A 16966-nucleotide genomic window follows, 5' to 3' on the forward strand; every position below is an offset into this window, starting at 1 on the left:
TTTTTTTTTCTTTTTCCCAGCATGGTTTTAAAATATCACGTGTGGGATGATCCGGATTATTGCTTTGTAAGTTTATCCAGTAATTTATTGCTAACTGTTTCCTTCTTATATCTAATGGCATCTCTCCCATCTCTACCTGAAGTGCTGCTATTGGACTGGTTCTGATTGCTCCTGTACAAATTCTTAAAGCTTGATGTTGTATATTGTCTAATTTTATAAGATGAGTGTTTGCTGCTGATCCATAAATTATACCTCCATAATCACTATTTGATCTAATTAATCCTGTATAAATTCTTTTTAATGATGTTCGATCGGCTCCCCAATCAATACCAGCCATACATCTCATAATGTTTAATATTTTTTTGCATTTATCTATGATTTTTTCTATATGTACTTTCCATATAATTTTTTCATCAAACCATATACCTAAAAATTTTATATTTTTTACTTGTTCTAAAACTTGATTGTATAATTTTAGTTTGATATTTTCTCTTTTCCTTTTCTGTGTAAACACCATTACTTTTGTTTTTTCCACTGAGAATTTAAATCCCCATTGATTTGCCCATTGTTCTATTCTAATAATCTCATCCTGTATTTTCTTTTCAATAAGTTTGATATTACGACCCCTTTTCCATATAGCTCCATCATCTGCAAATAGTGAGCAACCGACGTCCTTACCAATATTTTTAAATACATCATTTATCATTATAGAAAACAATAACGGACTTATAATACTTCCTTGAGGAGTACCATTATCTATTATATATTTACCTGACAATTCTTGACCAATTCTTACTTGTATTGTTCTATTTGATAAAAAATCTTTAATCCAGTTAAACATGTTTCCAGTAATACCCATTTTATGTAATTTAATTAATAATCCTTCAACCCACATCATGTCATAAGCTTTTTCTATATCAAAAAATACAGCTACTACATTTTCTTTGTTTATTTGTGCTCTCCTAATTTCATATTCTAAACATAATGCAGAGTCATTTGTGCTTCTCCCTTTTCTAAACCCATTTTGATTTCTAGATATATATCCATTAATATTTAAATAATATGTTAATCTATTATTAATCATTTTTTCCATTATTTTACAAATATTTGATGTCTATAATTTTCTGGTTTTGTGTTATCTTTTCCTGGTTTATCTATTGGAATAATTATTGCTTCCTTCCAGCTCTGTGGCAGCTCTCCCTCCTCCCAGACTTTATTGTATAATTATAATATTTTTTATTTTACTTTGTCATTAAGATGTTCTATCATCGTATAGTACATTTGATCTTTTCCAGGTGATGTATTTTTTGTTTTCCTGGTTACAAAGTTCAATTCTCCTTGTGTAAATGGTTCATTTATTAATTTATTTGTATCTACATTATTTTGCATTAATTCTTTATATTTCATCTTTGTGATTTCCCTACCTTTCTTTCCCTCTTCACTAATATTATTTGAACTATGAATTTTACTAAATGTTTTAGCTAATATTTCTGCTTTTTCTTTATCTTCTGTTATAGTTATATTATCTATTTTTAATATAGGATATCCATATTCTTTTCTAATACCCTTCATTCTTTTAATCGTTTTCCAAATTTGATCAATTTTTGTTTCTCTCCCTACGGTATTACAAAAGTTTCTCCAATATTCTCTTTTTGTATGTTTAATGATCTTTCTTACCTTTGCCTGCTTTCTTTTGTACTCAATTAGATTCTGATAAATTGGGTTACTTTTTAACATTTTAAATGCTTTATTTCTTAATTTTATTACTTCACTACAATCTTTTGTCCACCATGGCACAATTGTTTTATCGTTCTTTCTTCCTCCTTTTTTTATTGATTCTTCTGCAGCCTGTAATATTTTTTTACAGATATTTATATTTAAACTATTTATATCAATTGACTCATCTATTTCTTCCAATTTCTTTTGACTTAAATATTTAAATGTTTCCCAATCAGCCTTATTAAAGTTCCATCTTTTATATAATCCTGTATTCCTGTTATTTATTAATATTCCTGTTATGATTTTAATGGGGTAATGATCACTACCTACTGTTGTATCTTTGTCAATGTCCCACTCAGTTATTAGCTAAACAAGTTGATATAAATGTTAAATCAATCACAGATTCTGTACCTGTTTTTACATTAATTCTTGTTCCTTTTCCATCATTTATACATACCAAATTTTTTATTTCCATTATTTCTTCAATAACTTGTCCATTTTTATCATTACATTTTCCCCATAATGTGCTGTTAGCATTAAAATCTCCACACCAGATTACTTTTCCTTCTAAGTATCCCATTAATTCATCCATCAACTCAAATGATAATATTTTACATGGATTATAAAAATTTATTATCTTACATTTTTCCTTTTTATTGTAAATTTCAACTACTATATATTCTAACTCTTTGCCTTTTCCTAATATCTGATATTGTATCCCTTCTTTTATAAATATTCCACATCCTCCTCCACTTCCTCCTCGTCTATCCCTTCTGATACTATTACCTTTAAACACAAAATCTAGGTTTGTCTTTAACCACGTCTCCTGTATACATATAATTTCTGGTTTTTCTTCAATTCCATCTATATACCCTTTAAATTCCTGTCCATTAGCGATTAAACTTCTTGCATTCCACTGTAATATTATCATATATTTCTATCAGTTGGGGTTCCTCCTTGCCTTCCATCTGTTTCCAACTTTTTATTAATGTTTTCCCAAGATCCTTCTTTAAACCCTAAGAACTTTTCTGCTCCTCTGACTATTATTTTAATCTTTTCTGTTTTGTGTTTAGCCTGTTCAGTGCAGTTAATGACATAAGCTATAAATAATATCACATTTTCCACTGACATTGTAACATTTTCCTCTGATTCTACTTTTCTTTGTTGATAATCTTGAATCCTAATTTGACCTTCATCCCTTGATCTTTCTTTCTGTACATTTTTGACTGCTTCGGCATAGCTTATGTTTTTAGTCATTTTAATTTGTTGAATTTCTTTTGCTTTCTTCCTTACCTCACATCCCCCGAATGTAACTCTATGTTGCCCTCCACAATTGCAACATTTTTCCTGCACTTCTTCCCCACAATCTTCAATTCTGTGATCTTCTCCACACTTTGGACATCTTTGTTTACCTTTACAGACAGCTGCTATGTGACCATATCTCTGACATTTAAAACATCTTAGTGGTGGAGGAATGAAAGGCCTCACAGAAAAACTCAGATATCCTATTTTAACATTTTGTGGCAACACCTTTTCTTCAAAATCTATTAAAATTGACAGGCTTCCTACTCTTTCTCCATTTACATTTTTTGTCAGTCTTTTGAGATTTTTTACCTTTGCACCAACAATGCTTTTTTTTAACTTGTCTATATCTTCCTCCATAGGAATGCCATAAATTACCCCCCGAATGATTTTATCTTCTCCTATAATCTTCCTCTCTGTCACCGTTTTCTTGCAAATGTTTTCAACTTGTAAAGCCTTTCTTCTTTGTTCTTCAGTTTTACACACCACCAGTATATTTCCATCTCTCAAGACCTTCACCATTTCAACATCTCCTATCTTTTTTTTAATTTCTCTAGATAGTGAAATAGGACTCAGGTTCTCTTTTTCTTCTTCATTTTTTATCTTTAATATTATTTTACATTCTTCCCTTCCGATTTTCCTCCTAACTACTCTCTCTTCTTCAGAACTGTTTTCTTCCAACTCTCTTTTACTCCTTTGGCTGTCTAACAATTTTCCTTCTTCTGCTTTACCTCTTCCGCGTCCTCTCCCTCTACTTACTGGCGTCCATTCATCAAAGTCCATATTATCCTCCTGTGTATCCATTCTGAACCATTCACATACCAGTTTATGCCTTTTACTGCCACTTCCAAAAGTAAATAATTTCTACCACTGTGGGGTTCTAAGTAGACCAACGTTTTCAGATCGAAGTTTCGCGCTCCGCCGACCGGAAATTATGAAACCTTAAGATAGATAGATAGATAGATAGATAGATAGATAGATAGATAGATAGATAGATAGATAGATAGATAGATAGATAGATAGATAGATAGATAGATAGATAGATAGATAGATAGATAGATAGATAGATAGATAGATAGATAGATAGATAGATAGATAGATAGATAGATAGATAGATAGATAGATAGATAGATAGATAGATAGATAGAGCAAGTACCTCACAAGTTCTTTTTAAAATAATATTCAGTTCAGGTCATTTAAATAGTGCTGACTCACAACAAAAGTCATGTCAGGGCACTTTACGAGGCAACCTGCTCCAGTTCATATCCAGTTGTACAAAATTATAAAATAAAATCAGTTATTTACAGCCCAATCATATAGACAGATTCAAATTCAGTTACATACATTCCACTGAAGAAACTACTTCTGTGACTTATTAATTTAACTCTTTCGGTCCTTGTTCATGGGTCTTATCGGACCTCCCAAACCCCTGTCGGTTGCAACAGATGGCAACTCAAACTTACTTGTGTTCTGCCGGAGGTTTCTGCAGGTCAATCAACACTGAAAGTTGGAAGACAGACATATGAAAAGCTTTGTGTGCTCCATGTCAGATGTCCCTATTAAAATGGAGATGGTCCCTTCTGTTGTCACCACATGCTTGCTCTACATGACAGATTGGTGTAAAGTCTGTGACTATATACTGGGCTTACTAAATAAGATAATATAGACTTTATTGATCTCACAAAGGAGAAATTCACTTGTTACAGAAGCTCTTAGTAACACACAAGTAAGGTGCAGATAGTTAGGAAATGTGCAATCAAACAAGAACAAGGTAAATGTGCAAAACAAGTAATAATAATAGAATAAAGATAACTTACATACAATAAATAGTGGAGGCGATTGTGAGTGTGCTAAATTGACAACGATTGCAGGTATTTGTAAATACAGAGGATATTGCACAAGTCAGTATACAGTAGAACTGAACAGTCTGACAGTGGTGGAGATGAAGGACCCGTTCTGCACTGAGGGTGTCTCAGTCAGCCACTGAAGGAGCTGCTCAGCTCCTCTATAGTCTGGTGCAGTGAGTGAGAGGTTAGGTTATGTCCATGATGGATGTGAGCTTGGCTAACATCCTCCTCTCACCCTCCACCTCCACAGAGTGAAGTGGGCATCCCAGGACAGAGCTGGTCCTTCTAACCAGCTTATTCAGTCATTTCCTGTCCCGCTCTGTGCTGCCTGGGGCCCAGCAGAGGATAGCAAACACTTCACTTTCCTCAGAAGGTAGAGGCGACTGTGGCCCATCTAGTACAGGGCGTTGGTGTTATGGGACCAGTCCAGTTTGTTGTTGAGGTGAATGCCCAGCAACATAAACAAACTGAATTTTACTGCATTGTGTTATAACTAATATTGAAATTACATGCATGCATTTGTAGCTAAATATGCCCGTATGATTGGATATTAATGGATTGAGTTAATTTTTATGTCTGGATATGAATTGGACATGTTTGTCTTGTAAAGTGATTTGATAGGGATATTTGTTGTAAATTTGTGCTAACTAAATGAATTGATTAATTTACGAATCGTTAGATAGGTGCCCATAAAGTTAATCAGTTGTTTTTAATGTTTTTTTCCTACCTTGTCCTGAGCCACGCTTATTGCCACTGGGTGGCGGTAATGAACCACAACACTTTTTGCCAACCGTCACGTCTCTACGAGAAGAAGAAAACCTGTGTACACTAGATGGCGCTCCTCAGGCGTACAATCATTTTTTAAGAGGTCTAAAAGAAGAAGTGTCACTTGTTTGAGATCTGGGCTGTATAACATATTATCCTAGTGATGGTAGAACATTAAGTTAGTTTGTTTTTGTAGCTTATTGGTTGTTTTGTAGTACGTTAAAATATGACGTTTTCTTTCCTCATCAGTAGCTGTTAGTGTTTGAGTTTTCAGAAAGCAGTGCAGAACAGCTGGAGCGCTCTAGGACCTGAAGATGTAACCTGTATTGATTATAAAATGAATGGATCAGACCTTCAGTCAGCCATGGCTTCACAGGACTCATCGGGGACAGCGAGCAGAGCTTTGGCAGCTGATCCTGGATCGATATGTTGAAACAGGCGGCTGCAGATGTCATCGTCGCTTCCTGTGTGAATCTCCCTCCTACGTCGCTTCACAAGCCTGTCGCTTTGGACACGTAGCTGTAACTTTACACTGCAGGAGGACACTTTCCACCGCTGCCATGTCGAGGTCCAGCCGCAGGTACAACAAGTCTCTGCAGCAGAGCGGCGGGTCTCTCCCCGCTTGTGACCGGATGCGGATTCCCCGAGCCCGTGTCCTTCTGCTGGGTCTCCTCAGTGTCCTGGTGCTGGCTGTGGTGCTGAGTGTCTACCTGTCCAACGACACCTCCGGCGGACACGTGGGCCGCCTGCCAGCCGTGGATCTAGTGAAAGATAGGGTGAGATGTCCACAGCAGGAGTTATAAACCAGAACATGTACTTTATTTTTGTATAGATTATTTGGCAAGTCCTGATCGTTGTTTAAATATAATAAACAACAGTTTTATTTGTGTTTTTTATTATTATTTACTGTTGAAATCAAACCTACACGATCAAACCTACTTATGCCTTTATTTAGGTGATCATCTGTAATATTCTGGATAATATTTCACCATCACTTTTCCTTTATAGCTACATTTACTGAGTCAGTTGAGTATCTAATATCTTCTTTCACTACCAACAAGCCGTAACATATGTTTTTATAGTAATGTAAAAAAAACAATCTTGCCAAAGGGAGAAATCTCCTGTAAAAACAAACAGGTGGGAAGGTTTCAGTACAGAGGAACAGAATTACTGCAATTAATAAAGAAGTTGAGTATTCACAAGTATCTCACTCCATTCAGGTGGTTATTTCTGTTGTTTTTGGTTGTTGTTTTCATCTTCTCCCCCACAGCTGTCCCACAAACCCAGTAAAGTCTCTGCAGCTCAGATCCGCCGCCTGGCCTCTTTAGTAGATGCCGCTCGCTTGTGGGAGACTCACCTGCGGCCGTTCCTAATAGAGAGGCTCCCAGGGACGCAAGGCAGCCTGGCAGTACAGCAGGTGTGTGAATATTTACAGATTCCACTCAACTGCTTTTTTAAAACACCATCTCCTTGTCATTAACTATCTTCTCTGCTTCAGCATATCACCTCCACCCTGTCCTCGCTGTCGGCCGGCTGGTCTGTAGATCTAGACTCCTTCCATTCTCCGACCCCTCGTGGCCAGGTCACCTTCACCAATGTGATTGCCATTCTGGACCCCACAGCCCCACGGAGGCTCCTCGTGGCCTGCCACTATGACTCGAAAGTCCTTCCTCCAGACCCACGGACTCCAGACAGGGTGTTCCTGGGGGCCAGTGACTCTGCTGTGCCCTGTGCTATGATTTTGGAACTGGCGGCTTCTCTGGATGCACAGCTCAGATCTTACAAACACCAGGTATTTGTTTTTTGTTGCATGTATGTGGAATTATCGAAGTCTGAAGATAAGATTCACATTCAAAAATCAGCAGGAAGATTATGTTAATATTTTTGTCAGGCTTTTCTTCATTTTCAAGTTTAAAAAATGCTGAAAGAAGTCTTGCCTTTCCGTTTGTTCCCTTTACATTCTCCTTTTACCGCTTTGCCTGCATGGCTGCAGTGTGCAGAAAATGCTGACTCTCATCCATTTCCTGAGTATATAACAGAATCTCCCCAGAGGCTGTAATTTTCTGTACATTGGAATACACACTGCGGCAACACTGCAGAAATGACTTCCGCTCATTTCACCATTAAATATTTTTCCTATCCTCCTTTCCTAGAAACTCCCAGTCACCCTGCAGCTTGTGTTTTTCGATGGTGAGGAGTCGTTTGAAGAATGGACAGCCACAGACTCGCTGTACGGGTCTCGTCACCTTGCTGAGCTCATGGCCAACACACCCCACCCTGCAGCCTCCTCTCTTGCCACCACGCTCCAGGCCGTGGTGAGGGCACAGAAACATAAAACAGCTGGGCTCATTCTCTCATCCTGACCAAATCAGTGTCCGCCATTAGCTGAACATAGAAAAAGTAAATCGCATTTATAAAAATGTATATTTGACATATAAAATTAATATCCTGGATCTTTGCATCTTCAGAAAGGATACATTTCTAATACCTTGCCTGGCAATTCCTAGCTAACTGCTAAAAATACATGCATAAAAAGGAGGTTTCTATTAAAACATAAAACACTTGTAAGCTCTAATGTCAGAATTATAGCTGTGTAAATTTTTGTGACAATTTAGGTACTATGCTTGCAATTGCTATACTAAATTTAGATAATATGCTAAGAGCTATGTAGCTAATTTTAGGTACTATTCTACCATTAGCTACTATGCTAAATTTTGATGATAAAGTAGGATTAGCTACTAAGCTAAATGTGGGTACTATGCTAGCATTAGTTGCTATGCTAAATTTAGTCAATTATCTAATATTACCTACTAAGCTAAATTTAGGTACGATGCTAGCATTAGCTATTGATAATAAACTAGGATATTCTTCTATATTAAATTTTGGTTTTATGCTAGCATTAGCAAATATGCTAAAGTTAGCATGTTAGCTAACAAAAGCGAGCATTTGCTACTCTGCTAAACCTGGACAAAGAAATGCTTCCATTAGCTAAGGTGCCTACATTAGCATGTCAGCTTAAATGTAGTAAAACATTTGTAGAGAGGAGATTTGATGTCTAATTAGCTTTTAGTTTTTGATGATCACCTTAGAAGAAACAAATATAAATGTAAATAATTTTTATAGGATTCTTCCATCTTCAGACCCATCATTTCATTTAGTTTTGTAACTTCTACTGGTGATAAAGACCACCATTTAAAATCAAACTTCTTCCTTTTCTTGATTTGTAATTGCATCCTCAGGACCTTTTTGTGCTGTTAGACCTCCTTGGTGGTCCCGATCCACTGATTGCTAATCATTTTGACAACACGGCGCGATGGTTTGACCGACTGATTTCTGCAGGTGGGTATAGGCTATACCTTTATCATGAATGTCAAAATTGTGCCATGTTGTTTATCTGAACTCTTCTCTCACCCTCAGAGAAAAGGCTTCACCGGCAGGGTCTCCTGATGTCTCACCCCTCAGAGCAGACGTATTTTAGGAAGGACGTTTACCTTGGACCTGTTCAGGATGACCACATCCCCTTCCTTCACAGAGGTGAGGCACAAAAAAAACAATTGACTAGCAGGTTCTGTCTGAGTAAATCTGGATATAAACCCCCATATTAATTTATGTGTAGGTTTTTTAAAATAAAAGACATATTTAATTTGTTCATTCGTATATACATACTTTAAATCACTTGAGCCGTTATTTGTCAGATACACATAAAGATTAAGTACTTTTATTGTGCTTAATGATAGGCTCATTTTTATTTAGAAATATAACTAAATATAGAATTTAATGGCAGTGACATTTTCAAGAGAAAATGTCAGAGGGACAAGAAATCTGCACAAGTGAATATAATATAGTGACATGCAAAAGTATTCATAAACCTTGACTCTTTTCTCATTTTTTCCATGTTAATGCCACAGCCTTCTAAGTATTTTATTGAGATTTTATGTGATAGGACAAGACAAAGTAGTGCAAAGTTGTGAAGAGGAGTGACAATCTAGCTAAGGCTAAAACATATGTTGGAATTTTTACACACATGATTCAGATCTAAACCACTATATCATAGCTCTGGCGTTATGTTTATAATTGTTGTCCTGAAGGGTGAACCTTTGTACCAGTTTCAAGTCTTTTGCAGCCTTAACAGATTTTTTTCCCCAAGAGTTCCCTGTATTTAGCTCCATCTGTCTTCCTTTCAACTCTGATCAGTTTTCCTGTCCCTGCTCAGGAAAAGCCTCCCCACAGCATGATGCTGCCCCCACCATGTTTCATTGTAGAGGTGGTGTGTTCTCCACACATAGCATTTTGCATGTTGGCATAAAAGTTCAAATTTGCTTTTAACTGACCAGAGCCCATTCCTCCACATGCTTGTTTCTATCCCTTCATAGCTTGTTTTATAACCTAACCCTGCTTTAGACTTCTTATACATGATCTCTTTCCTGTATTCCTTGGTCTTTATGATGCAGTTTGTTCACTAATGCTCTTCGCAGGCCTTCACAGAACAGCTGGATTTCATACTGAGGTTAACACCCGCACTATTTAGTAATAGATGATTTCTGAAGACAGATAGACTGGATTTTATTTAGGGATATCAGAGTAAGGGGGGCTTAATACATAAGCACACCACACTTTTTTATTGGGATTTTTGAAAACCTTGTATAATTTCTTCCCACTTAACGTATTTCTAATGAAAGAAAGAGTATTAATCTGTCCCACAAAAATTTGTGGACTTGGAATTGCTTTCGTTCAGTTGTATAAGTAGTATTGCTCACTCACTCCTTTTAATTATCAACCTCAATAATCCAGTAGATCTTTTTTTAAATCACATATATTTAATTTGAGGCCAGTGTTGTGCTAGTCACCCAAGAACTAGTTATAACTTTTAAAGGAATAAAGGAGTTCACCAGCTAAATATTCTAAATGAAATTAATAGCTCTAGCATGAAGTAGTTCTTGTTCATTTATTATATTTTGTGTAAAATAAATTAAAAGAAGCATCACTATTAATCCATAAATGGTACAATTCCTTAGGAAATTCAGTGTTTAGTTTATGTCAATGTTTGAAAATAAATGTAGTTATTTTATTGCTTATTCTAATTTGTTCTTTAGGTTTGTATTTAAACAGATATTATCTTAGAAACTAGACTTTTAATTTGAAACTATATGGTCATCATTATAGAAACCGTTTATACAGATGAATTATATCATGATAACCAGTATACCATATGGTGAAGCTGGATGCCTCCATGAGCCAGGGCAGCTTTGCTTTCTAAAAAGGATCTCTGCAAATGTTATCCAAATTCTTCAATTGATTTTATTAAATCAGTGTTACATCTGCAATCAAAGCAGACAAGTTGCAACAAAGCTGCAATAGGGAGTTCTGAGAAACTGCGCTTAGCGTGAAAGATTGGACAAGGACACCTTACAGGTCCCTCCTCCTTGCTCTCTGCTGTGCTGCAGCCCTCCCTCCACAGTGGAGCCTGTTGTGAACATGCAGGCTAGTAAGCAGGGCCACCGAGGACGACGGATAAACAGCCATGGCACATTCACTGGTAGGGACGAAACATCAACGATATGCTTTACATTGCCCATACCTTGACCACAAACTTGGTCCTCAAATCATTAGCACAGCTGCAGCACACTGGCAATCAACTGTATGCATTGTGCTGTGAGAAGGGATGTGAGTGAGCAGCGTGTACATGAGCGTAATTGACGGCAAATGACAGTAGGACCACTGGGAGGAGCCAGAGGAGCTTAATATTTTCACAGATGATCTGTCTCATATTATACTGTTAAGATATGGTGACACATTTAACAAATATTTAAAAAAATAAAGTAAATAACATTTTTACAAAAGTTACCTACTGCAGCTTTAATTAAATGTAAAGGATTCAGAAGTTTTGTCTGCAAAGTGTCCATTTGGGCTACTTTTAATCCTGACTCACATCAAGTTTTTTGTTTTGCCCTTTAAACTGTCAATGTACTGTCAAAAAAACACAAAGTAGTACTTAGAAACTGACAGATACTAAAAGTTGAGGTTGCCTTAGAAAAAAAATACGACTAGTCTTTTTTATTGTTTTGATTCTGTTAAAGTACATTAGCTGACAAAATCCTCAATCATATAAATCTATCAATTATTTCAACTGTTTACCTGCATAAATGTCTAAGCGTAACCATTATGTAACAGAATGCAGCTGCAGCTTCTCTGCTTGTTTTTGCTTTTTGTATCACGCTTAAATAATAAAAAAACGGTATAATCTGTTCGTTTTGAGCATTAGGACATGGGCCTTCAGTTAATATCCAGATGTACAGTTGAAGCTGAAAGCGGCATAATCAAATTTAAAGCCTACATGACCGATATGAGTTCCCACAAAGACCGCAGAAGCATGAGTGTCTATGTGATACCCACATAGACACTCAGCAGTCAACCAGCTCACAGGTTCTGTCTCTTTTTGCTTTGAATATCCAGTTTGCCTCTAAAAAGCTTAAAAGATGTCAGGGTGAGTTGCGCTGCCTTCATCCTCTTCACGTGAAAAACTGCATCGTTCACTTCAGTTCTCGAAAAATATTAGCTCCACTCATTATGGCATCCATGGACAACACTGTGTGAGACAGGGTGATGAAATTGCATTAGATGGAGTGTTTAAATCTTTTTTAATAACAGAACATCTGTCACTTTAGTGCTGCAGATTCACATCAGAGCTCATTGTTGCTGTGTTCAGATTCTCAATATAATGATGTTAATTAAAGGACAATAGCTCTGTAAGAAAGAAGTCTTTCTAAGCAAGGACACCCTGTAGCTCACCACTGTGTTGTTTTGGTCCTGTTGGCATTAACATGGCCTCTGACATTCATTGTAAGTTTTTGTTGCAATTTTAGAAATGAGTTTATTTTCATACCTCATGATTATTTTCTTCCAGGTGTCCCCGTATTGCACATCATCCCCACTCCCTTCCCTCAGTTCTGGCACACACTGGACGACACAGAGGAGAACATGCACCATCCAACCATAGAGAACCTCACTAAGATCATGATTGTGTTCCTGGCAGAGTACCTGGGCCTCTGAACTGAAAATAATAGATACCTCTGATAGAGGTCTAAGCAGGAGGAACGAGAAATAGCCAGCTACCAAACAAGGCTCTGATCAAACTGAACCAGAAAGGTCAGAAACTGAAGCACTGTCCTTGCTGGGTCAGCATCAGTTTCATGTGATGAGTCGGACCTCTTGTTTAAATGTCCTCTGAAGCAAATGGGAAAAGGCCTTAGCAGCCTTAATAATTTACCCCATCAATATGAAGAAGATGCACTTTATCTTCTTAAAGACAGACTTGGACTGAGCTGAGCTGCGGTGATCTCTGGTCAAGCTGTGAAGATAGTGGGTGACATGGAGCTCATATCTCGGAATAATTTCTCCTGCCTTTGCCTTCAGATCAGTGAAGATCTTTTTGAGCTGCTTTGAGGTGCATTATCTAACGTTTTCAAAATCTTTACTGTAAAAGTCCTACATGTGTTTTTTTTGTTGTTTTTTTTAACACAAGGTTAGACCATCCGGAAGTTCAGATCATTTTATTTATTTATTTCTACCATCTGAAGTCAACAAGTTACACTTTGCTCATGTCGAATATTTCACCAGCATTGTCCTTGAAATGAGCTCAACATCCGGTTTGTTATAGTATTCTGTTGCTGTGTATAAACACATCAGCCCATAGGAATCATATTTAATGTTGCCGATTTTAATTGTCTGTCTTGTGTTGGGTTTAGTGTACGTCCTTGTACTATGTCTGTTCCTTGTTTTGTTTGTGAATAAAAGTTTAACAGTTATGGCACATGTGATGGAGAGGAGGAGGAGGATGACACAAAGGTGGAGGTGTCGGGCGGTGTCTCTGAGGTTGTGGGCTGCCTTGAGGAGAAACTTCACTCTCAGAGGACAGGTAGACTTCTCCTGAAGGTCCTTCAGCAAGTGGAGTTTGGGAACTGAGGCAAGAAATAAACAGCATTACAGCAGATGTATTTACAAAGCAGAAAATATGTTTTTCATAACCCACGTTTACCACATGAGGGCGCTGTTGTTTTAAAAGCTTTTAACTTTGTATGGTTTAGGCTGAAGGAAGAGCTAGAATCTTTGGCTCCTTTGTGGTTTAAGATGCTCCAAGAAATGACTGTTTCTTCAACAGGATCTTAATGTCCCAAAAATGTGTAAAATCTAAGATCCTTAGTACAACAGGATGCTGTGCACAAGTTTATAAATACTCTTCAGACAGGCTGACTCAAGGCTCATGCAGTCATTTTCTGTGGAAGATCATTTCCTCCATTTGAAAGAACAAACATAAGTCATCTTGCATGTCATAATTGAGTTTAAAAGTCGTAATATTGAGATAGTCATAATTATCTGATTATCACAGTTATGATATCAAAAGGTATATTTAAGGATCAGATACTATAAATCTATAATTATCCATGTTTTTATGTCATAATTAAAGCTATAGTTTGGAAAAAGACATTCATAGTTTTGAGATACAAAGGAGTACTTTTGAAATACAAAGTCATGATTATGAGATACAACAATACTGATGTTTTTTTTATGAGTTTTTACATCATAATTTAGAGATAAAAAGTGATCATTTTGAAATAGTCACAATTTTGAGATAAAATAAATTAGGGGGTATAAATTCATACCAATGAGTTTTAAAGTAATAATTTGGAGATACAACACCAAGATGGTTAGAACTATGGTACTATTTGTGGGATTAAATGTTACAGTTTTGGGGCTTTATTATACCATGTGACAAAAGTGGCTAAATGAGCTTCCATCAAATAAAAACAACATATTTTTGCTCAGGTGATTTAAGTATTTTGAAGTGTTAAGTGTTTTGAAACACCAGCCATGGTATCGCTGACCTGGTCACATCTGAGGTTCGGTCTCTCTGCCTGCGGTTCTTGAACCAGTTGCTGACCTGGGTGGAGGTGAGGCCCGTAGCCGCTGCCAGCTCCCTTTTCTCCTGAGTGGAAGGATAAGGCTTTCTGTGGTACCACGCCTTGAGTATACTCCGGGACTTCTCCTGTTTTAGAGATCAGGGAGTTTATTCTGAACATTAAGGCTCAGAAACGCTGAGCTATCAGAACCGCTTACAAGTCAACTTGTTTTTTAGGAATACCTTAGCTTTAGTCATATGGTGAGTTTACTTAAACCTGCATTTTCAGCTGTCAAAAAAGTTAGATATGGATTTAAAATGGATCCTTCTGAGGCCATAGTGTCAATAACAATATAACACACTGATGACCTGTACTTACAAATAAACAGTGAAAACGTTGTTTTTTTGCTCTGTTTTATAAATAATGTGTTATTGAAAGCTTTGGGTTCCATTGAAGGAAGAGCCTTCAGAATAATCAATACGCAGAGCTTCAAAAGTATTCAGACCCCTAATATTTTTCAGGTTATAACCACCAAACCTAAAATGCATGTTTTTGGGATTTTATGTGATAGACCAACGGAAAGTAGTGCATAATTGTGAAGCAGAAAGGAAATTGTCAAAGCTTTTTAAAAATAAAACTTGTATTCAGTCCCTATGAATCTGAAACAAATCCAGTACAATCAACAGCCTTGAAATGTGACCTAACTAGCAAAATGTGTCCATCTGTGTGTAATTTAATCTCAGCATAAAGCTGTTCTGTGAAGGCCCCAGAGGTTTGTTAGAGAACATTAAGGAACAAACAGAATCATCAAGAAGGAACATGGCAGACAGAGTTGTGTAGAGGTTTTAAACAGGGTTAGTTTATAAAATATTACATGATTTGAATATCTCAGAGCAACGTTCAATCCATTGTCTGAAAATGGAAAAAAAAAAAATGGCACAACCGCAAACCTACCAAGATATATACACCTACATAAGCTGACAGGCTGGGTACGGAGAGCAATAATTATACAATCAGTCAAATGGCCCTTTGTAACTCTAAAGGAGCGGCAGAAATCTGTCACTGCCTTCCTACTTTCAACAAGACATAACCCCAAATATACCATCTTGTGGTTACAAATCAGATGGTTCAGATCAAAGCATATTTCATTTGCTAAAATGGCCCAGTCAAAGTCCAGACCTAAGTCTGATTGAGAATCTGGGGCAGAACTTGAAAACTGCTCTTTCACAATTACTCTCCATCTGATCTGACTCAGCTTGAGGCATTTTGCAACCAAGAATGAGAAAAAATGTTAGCCTCTGGATGTACAGGGTGGGAGGAAACATTTGAAGGGTTGCAGCTGTGATTTCATAGAAAGGTTGTTTAATAAGATGTTGATGCAGAGAAACTGAGTACAATGCATGCCACACTTTTCAAGTTTACAATTTGTGAAAAAAAAAAAAGGGGGGGGGGGTTATTATTTTTCTTTAAAATCGCAGATATGCACTAATTTGTGTTGGTCTGTTACATAAAAAAATCACTAAAAGAATTGGGAAAAACATTACACTCACCATGGAATAAGTCTTGGAAATAATCAGTGTCCAGATCACTGTGAGAGGATGTTTGAATAAACTAGTTTGAGCTGTTTTGTGGAAAGTTATTCCTACCTTGAAACAGTAACTGGTCTCCTCTCCGTCCCAAATGGTTTGGGGCAAAGGAAACTTCCTCCTGACGCGGTACTTCCCCACGGCCCCCAGGGGCCGACCCCTCTGCCTCTCAGCCTCGGCGTAGTGGGCTTGCAGCCAGAGCTGCTGCAGGAACAGATGGCTGCATGGGGAGAAGGGGAAGCCCTCCAGCAGGGTGTAGAGGTCTGAAAAGCGCCCCTGGTGAAAGGCCACTGCTGCTTTGGCTTTCAGCACGCTCTCCAGCTCCCCGAGGCACGAGGAAGGAGGAAGAGTGCAGAGGAAACTGGCGAGACGATCAATGTGACTGCCCCGCAGCAAAACCTCACACATGCAAATTATCTGCTCTGCTGTGAAGATCATCCCTGCAAAAACACCTTACAACGTTTTTACAGTTTGCTCCTCTGAGAGCTGAAGCCTCTGTAGATCCTTATGGATGAACCAAAACTAAATGAACTTGCATGTGTGTTGGCATTAAACATCATCATACCCCCGCACAGGTAACCTGAGCCCATCTGGGTTATAATAACACACCAGAGAGCCCCTTCTCTCTTGTACAAACACGAGCGGGCACACCTTCGCTCACATTTTGAAGCTCTGCAGCTGAACTAACCAGAGAACGAGCTAGGAGCTTTCCCAGAACTGACATTTGAATAAAATTTTGTTGACAAATTAGAGGCAAAATCCCCTAACAAATGAGTTTTGATTGAGACCCACAGCTCCAAGCAAGACGACAAAGCAGAAAAAACAATTTTTTTAATAATGTAGTTTATTA

The 16966-nt window shown here is 37.4% G+C and overlaps 2 protein-coding genes across 2 annotated transcripts; one reads left to right on the top strand and one right to left on the bottom strand.

Annotated features, from left to right (window-relative positions):
• Positions 1 to 5711: 5711 nt before the first annotated feature.
• Positions 5712 to 13438, top strand: qpctla (glutaminyl-peptide cyclotransferase-like a). Its single transcript, XM_047392650.1, has 7 exons — positions 5712 to 6409; positions 6904 to 7050; positions 7132 to 7425; positions 7787 to 7948; positions 8873 to 8972; positions 9051 to 9167; positions 12538 to 13438. The coding sequence occupies exons 1-7, from the start codon at positions 5975 to 5977 to the stop codon at positions 12681 to 12683; spliced, it is 1401 nt and encodes a 466-aa protein (XP_047248606.1). The 5' UTR covers positions 5712 to 5974; the 3' UTR covers positions 12684 to 13438.
• Positions 13173 to 16613, bottom strand: six9 (SIX homeobox 9). The gene is made up of 3 exons (XM_047392651.1): positions 16177 to 16613; positions 14516 to 14676; positions 13173 to 13591 (listed from the first exon to the last, which is right to left on the bottom strand). Exons 1-3 carry the CDS (start codon positions 16552 to 16554, stop codon positions 13429 to 13431), a joined length of 702 nt encoding a protein of 233 aa, XP_047248607.1. The 5' UTR covers positions 16555 to 16613; the 3' UTR covers positions 13173 to 13428.
• Positions 16614 to 16966: the final 353 nt, after the last annotated feature.

The sequence above is a fragment of the Girardinichthys multiradiatus genome, chromosome 18 (genome assembly GCF_021462225.1).
Source record: "Girardinichthys multiradiatus isolate DD_20200921_A chromosome 18, DD_fGirMul_XY1, whole genome shotgun sequence".
Classification (NCBI taxonomy): domain Eukaryota; kingdom Metazoa; phylum Chordata; class Actinopteri; order Cyprinodontiformes; family Goodeidae; genus Girardinichthys; species Girardinichthys multiradiatus.

What these genes read in the sequence shown, in the direction of transcription:
- qpctla (XM_047392650.1), top strand. Translation starts at nt 5,975, where the DNA reads ATGGATCAGACCTTCAGTCAGCCATGGCTTCACAGGACTCATCGGGGA. An exon ending in TGACCGACTGATTTCTGCAG is followed by an intron (nt 8,973 to 9,050) that starts GTGGGTATAGGC and finishes TCTCACCCTCAG; the next exon opens with AGAAAAGGCTTCACCGGCAG. An exon ending in CATCCCCTTCCTTCACAGAG is followed by an intron (nt 9,168 to 12,537) that starts GTGAGGCACAAA and finishes ATTTTCTTCCAG; the next exon opens with GTGTCCCCGTATTGCACATC.
- six9 (XM_047392651.1), bottom strand. Translation starts at nt 16,554, where the DNA reads ATGATCTTCACAGCAGAGCAGATAATTTGCATGTGTGAGGTTTTGCTG. An exon ending in AGACCAGTTACTGTTTCAAG is followed by an intron (nt 14,677 to 16,176) that starts GTAGGAATAACT and finishes TCTCTAAAACAG; the next exon opens with GAGAAGTCCCGGAGTATACT. An exon ending in CGAACCTCAGATGTGACCAG is followed by an intron (nt 13,592 to 14,515) that starts GTCAGCGATACC and finishes TTCTTGCCTCAG; the next exon opens with TTCCCAAACTCCACTTGCTG.